This window comes from Nannospalax galili, unplaced genomic scaffold (assembly GCF_000622305.1).
Source record: "Nannospalax galili isolate Female #2095 unplaced genomic scaffold, S.galili_v1.0 scaffold210, whole genome shotgun sequence".
NCBI classification, from domain to species: domain Eukaryota; kingdom Metazoa; phylum Chordata; class Mammalia; order Rodentia; family Spalacidae; genus Nannospalax; species Nannospalax galili.
Genome location: NW_008329365.1, coordinates 2,581,755 through 2,587,754, shown reverse-complemented (window position 1 = coordinate 2,587,754; position 6,000 = coordinate 2,581,755). Strand labels below are relative to the sequence as shown.

At 39.8% G+C, this 6,000-nt stretch overlaps 1 protein-coding gene across 1 annotated transcript in view; it reads right to left on the bottom strand.

The window, feature by feature from the left end:
• Lrp6 (LDL receptor related protein 6) overlaps nucleotides 1-6,000 on the bottom strand; it is a 171,573-nt gene that overhangs the window by 42,388 nt on the left and 123,185 nt on the right. Inside the window, exons 11-12 of the mRNA XM_008837612.2 lie at nucleotides 5,094-5,278; nucleotides 3,937-4,263 (exon numbers count right to left, since the gene is read on the bottom strand). Coding sequence (XP_008835834.1) covers nucleotides 3,937-4,263; nucleotides 5,094-5,278 — 512 coding nt within the window. The remainder of the gene's footprint in view (nucleotides 1-3,936; nucleotides 4,264-5,093; nucleotides 5,279-6,000) is intronic.

The following is a 6,000-nucleotide window of genomic DNA, read 5'->3' as shown; positions in this document are numbered from 1 at the left end:
CTTTGAGGCCTATAATAATTTGGTCAGAGGGACATAAAGGACAGTTTTTCTCCTTCCCCTCCTAAGATGACTAGTTCCAGGGGACTATGAGCATCTCTCAAAATGTCCTGTAATTGTGGTGGGTCACCTGGTCCTCTTGATCAAGGAGGCCAAGGAGACACCACAATATGGACTTGAACCAGTGTCCAGTCTACAAAGATGGTAAACACAGAGGAATCATTTCCTCCAAGCTTCTAAGCAAAGCCAACCATGATCGAGTAGGACCTTTGACTTATTTTCACAAAGGTGGAACTGGTAAAAGAAAGGAGCCAGGGGCTCCTCCAAAGCCCATGTGACCCCTGAGGAACAGATCCTCAAACGACCTTAAAAGTAAAAATAAATTGGTTTATCTGGGCCAACTGTATGGCCTTAAACACCCAAAAGGAAAGTATAACCAAAGATTAAAGGGGCCAATATAATTTTTTAAGAGTCCATATGTATAGCTAAAGGCTACCTAACAAGCAACAATGCCAGATAGGAGATACCTTCTTTTGAGTTCTTGGTCAGGGTTGCCAAAGGGACTACCAGATAGTAACCCAAGCATAGAACTAGGAAAATAAAAAGCAGACCCTAATCTTATCTGAAGGAAAATTGACAACTGATTGCTGCTAGATGAGGAACAGCTTACCCTCCTAAAACAAAGACGTCTAGATAGGCTGACTAGATTCACCAGATGGATAAGTAGTGGGGAATGGCTGGGGGTGCCAACATAGCAGACAGTAGCAGGGATATCAGAGTATAAGGACTGTAGTGGGGGGAGGGAGGCTATGGGAGGATGCCATCTGGGAAGTGGGTATATAGTTGAGCAAGATGGTTTGGGATGTTCTGTGTGACACACACACACACATGCACACAAATCAACAAATTTTTAAAAAGGTATTATATTTGAGGAGGAAGCATGGGACACTTATGCCATGTTAATTAGTAGAGGTGATAAACATTACCAGTGAAATCTACCCGATGACTTTATAGACATACATAGGTGCCAAGGATCCAAGTGCAACCGATTATGACTCGTAATAATTGGATACATACAGATTAAGAGATGCATGTGCCAACATCTCAGTGTTAGTAGCAAACACAATGAGTCTTTCTGCAAGGAACAATATATTCTAAAATGAAATGGAGATCTTTTTTTAAAGGTTAAAAACTCATTCAATTTTATGTCTTACAGGGATTATACTGAGTTCAATATTGTATGACTGTATTAACTCAACTGTGAACCTAGAAACTTGAACCCACTTGTGAAAGTGATGTACTCTTGCTCTGGAGTATGTTACTGAATATGTTAAAGTTGTAATGAAATGCTTCTTCTAATCATGTAGTTATTAAAGTTTTTTTTAAAAGATTAAAAAAAAAAAAGAAATAAAAATGAGTTTTCCTAGGACTGCATTCCCACAATTAAGGCAACAACATGTAGAAGTTGGAGATGTAAATGGAGATTTTCAGCACCAGTGTTCACCTGACCTTAAAGGAAGTCAGACTGTGGACATCCCCACTGCTCATTTCCTCACTTCCTTCAGGGGAGCTCCCCAATAACACTATTAGCGCTGCAAACTCTGCCACCACATGTTCTTCCTTTAACATTTCTTCACACTGCTCATCACCATCTAGCCCTCAGACTGTTTATCTTATCTGTTCCAGGGAAATGTAAGCTCAGTGAAGGCAGGTGTATGTCTAGCTCAGGCACTGTATTTTTCACAGTTAAAATAATGTTTAGAATGTAGTAAGTGTTAAAGTAAAAATTTCCTCAAGATCAAAAAACTATTGGGTAGAAGATACATTTTTCCCCCCCAGAACTGCTCTACTTTTTCACTCGTTTAACAGTAATTAGAGTGCCTACCACATACCACAAGCACTCATCTCAGCACCTAAGATACATCAGTGAAAAAAAACAGAAAGAAAGCTGCTGCTGAGAGGAAGCAGTCAGAGTGACGGACACTGGCAATGCTGGTGGGTCGATGGAGGCTTTGTGACCAAAGTGTACAGATCAGGCTTCACTGTGCAGCTCAGAATTAAGCAAAGACTTGGAAGTGAAGGATGGTCATGCCGAGTTTTTCAGGAAGAACATTCATAAGCAGCACAACAGTCCTAAATAGACCTGATTAGCATATTTGAAACCAGCACTGAAGCCAGGGTATCTGTTCTGGAGGAAGCAAATGACAGAACAGTAAACACTGGGGCTGGAGAAAGAAAAAGAAGCAGTCATGAAGCGAGGGTTACTGCTCATGCTGGGTGGTGAAAGCCTACTAAGAGCCAGGGCCTCTACTCTGCATGAAATGGAGAGCACTGTACCATTTGAAAACAAGCTAGTCTGATCTGGCATTTAAAACAGGTCAAAGAGCAAATTATACAATGTTGGACAAGGCAAGAAGTTGTGTATTAAACTCCTCAAAATGTGTGGAATCTACATATTAAACAGTATTCTAAAAAAGAGTATTCAAGAAGTCCCCTGAAGCCCTGCTGACTTGCCAAGTCAACAACAGCTATTAGGGGCCCTCAGCAATGCCACACATTAGCTTTCTGTTTTATGCAAACAAAAAATTGTAAGCCTTAATTTTTCTCATTTTAAAAGTGAGAATAACAACAATTTTGGAATTGTTGCATAACCTCTTAATACTGTTTTCTCTGTCACAACCGGAAGGACAGATTAATATGTGATTTCTGATATATTCCCTCAGGTATGCAACAACGTAATTTCACCAATTATATCTGAAGTCCTAAACTAAGCTTGCTATTATAAATTTTTTAAAAAATATTTTATTGCCAGACTTGGTGGCACACACCTTTAATCCCAGCACTCGGGAGGCAGAGGCAGGCAGAAATCTGTGAGTTCAAGGCCAGCTGGGTCTACACAGTGAGTTCCAGGACAGCTGGGGCTACAGGGAGACCCTGTCTCAACGCCCCCCCCCCATTTTTTTTATTATTTTCATGTGTATGAGTGTATTGTTTGCATATATGTTACGTGTACCTGTGCTGTGCAGTGCCCACAGAGGTCAGAAGAGGGTGTAGGATCCCCTGAACTTTGTTACAGACAGTTGTTAGCCACCATGTGGTTGCTGAGAATTGAACCCAGGTTCTCTGCAAGAGCAGCAAGTGCTCTTAACCACTAAGCCATCTCTCCAGCCCCAAGCTTGCTACTTTCTCCCAAACTGACAGAGATACCTGTATCTCCCAAGAAGCTACTCTTCCTGATCTGATCCTCTGTATTTCTTAATCATATTTACTAATTTGTTTTTGTTTATCCCCCAAGACATGGGCCTTCATGTGTACTTAAAACATATATCAGGGTTTCCTTGGCCAACAACGTTTTGTTACAGAGCTTATTGTTGACACTGTGTGGGGTTATGTTTAATGTGAAGTTTTTGTCAACATTTTAAAAATGTTATTGTGGGGACATCCCTTCTTTGTCCCCTTTCAACATCTGGATTGGTGACTAGGTCAGAAGATCTGGAATCAAGCAGCAGCTATTCACTGTGATTAGAACATCTGTACTCTCTCCCCATCTATCAACCACCATTTTATACTGGGTTAAAGTTCTTCATGTGCATTTTTTTATATGGCCTTATACACAACATTTTTATGTCTGTCCTATTTTATGTGCTTCAAATCATCGTAAGATTTTTTTTTACTATGTGTATTGTTCTTCCTTTATCATGAATAAATAGGCATTGTGTTTTTCTCCCACTATGCACATTTTGCACTAAATAATAATGCTCAAGGGTAAAAGACATTTCTGTAACATCAAATTGCTATTATTAAGTGACAGAAACTTTCTCCCACTGGCCTTCCTGTGTTAATTAAACAATTCTGTACTCTGGAAAAACAATTTGAGGCACTTTCAAATGCTTCTTTCTGTTCTAATTCTCACTGCCCGCGGGGAAAACTGCAGCTTACCACTACAAGTCCTGTTATCGGCATTCAGAGAGTAGTGGGCAGGGCATCCACACACAAAACCTCCAACTGGCACAGCTAGACAGAGGTGGGAGCAGTGCCCATTGCTGGAGGCACATTCATTCCACCCTGCCTGCCGAGAGGAGTGAAAGACAAGGATGTCCATCACATAATCCAAATGGCCCTGGATGATAGTGCGGTTTTGGCCACTGGTTTTGTTGGCACGTTCAATGCTGCGTCGGCTCCAGTCCGTCCAGTAGATGTAATCTTGGTATTGAGTTAAGCCAAAAGGATGAGGCAAGTCATCTGCTATAACTTCACGGTTGAGTCCTATTTTCGGAAAGTCAGTAGACAGGAGAGAGATGAAATATGTGAAGACACAAGTGCCTTTTTGGCCAAAAAAAAATATTAAAATACATGAAACATTACATTTGTAAGCAACGTAAATAGAACAGTTCCTTTGAAAGCAATTCTAAACCAGATTAGGCCTCTGAGGTCAATCCATCTGTAGTCTGACCTCATGTGTCAAACACATCCCTGCTATAAATCATTAAGGTTGTTTAAACTCCTTTGGCCTATTTTGATTATGGTTTTATTTTCTCTCCAAGATGGCTTACAGTTCAGCATTTTTTCTTCCTTCCACAAAAAGATATGAGGGGAAAATATATCTGTATCTTACTGGTACAAAGAATATCACTTCAGGGGCTAGATAGATGGCACAGCGGTTAAGAACACTAGCTGTTCTTGCAGAAGACCCAGGTTCGAATCCCAGAACCCACATGGCAGCTAACAACTGTCGGTAATTCCAGTTCCAGGGGTCCAACATCCTCTTCTGTCCTCCACGGGCACTGCATGACATGGGTGTACTTACCTACATGCAGGCAATATACGCATACACATAAAATTTAAAAAATATATTTTAAAAAAGTATCACTTCAAGAATATTACTTCATAAATACCACTACAAATTCAATAATGACATCTGCAAACTGAATAACCGAATCCAAGTCACTGGATTACTGTTAATAAACAGGATACAATTCCACAGCAAAAGCAGCTAGCCTGTGGAATGATGCTTCTTTAATAGTATCGAAGCAACAGTGAGACCAGCCATGACTTTGCATCAATGTACTCTCTGGATAAACAGCAGCGATGCTTACCAAGCATATTTGAAGATTCTATTAAGTTGGTGTCCAGGTCTGTCCAGTAAAGCCTCCTTTTAGCATAATCGATAGTTAGGCCATTTGCTCGCCCCACATTTGGAACTAACGTGGTACGCTCACTTCCATCCATAGCAGCTCTGTCAATCTTTGGTTTTCCACCCCATTCAGTCCAATACATAAATCTGGATTCACAACAGAAATTTAACATTTCACATGTGATTTCTGGAGAAAAGGGTCATAATCATTCATGCATAGTGACTAAATAAAATGTATAGAAACTCAAGTAAATAGGTAAAACTAAGTCATAGCTACAATTCTTCCAATTATTTAGTCACTTCCAACTAACTATATTTTCTTGCATTCCAAAGCAATGGAAACCAGTTCTCTCTCCTGTTTTTCCAATGAATTTCTTCCACCCAGACCTAGGAACTGGAAACAAACCAATGATTAAGAAATTGCACAAGCATTTATAAAACTAGTAGTCAAGAAAAGGATTATAAAGTTCTGGTCTAAGAACCTGGTCCACATCTGGCTAATATATCTCTGTATTTCCAAATACAAGTAGCTTAAAAACTTTAAATGTTAAATTTACCTTCCAATGTACACTCATCTTTCTTAAAAAACAAGCTGCAAGAGTATACTAATGTGAAAATAAACAGAGGCCCTTAAAATGCTGACATCAAAAGCAAAGCCTGAAAATATATTTGGTTATACAGTCCAAAGGAACACACTACACATACAAGCATAATGCATCACCCTAGTGTGCTGGCTGAGCAGTGAACACAACTAAGACCCTTAGGAAATCTTTAAGAATTCTTTTGTTTACATTTTCCTTTTTTGAGGTGTTTACTTTCATCTTAGAGTTCCCCTACAGGGGGCCAAAGCACTAAAAGAAGTGTAAAAG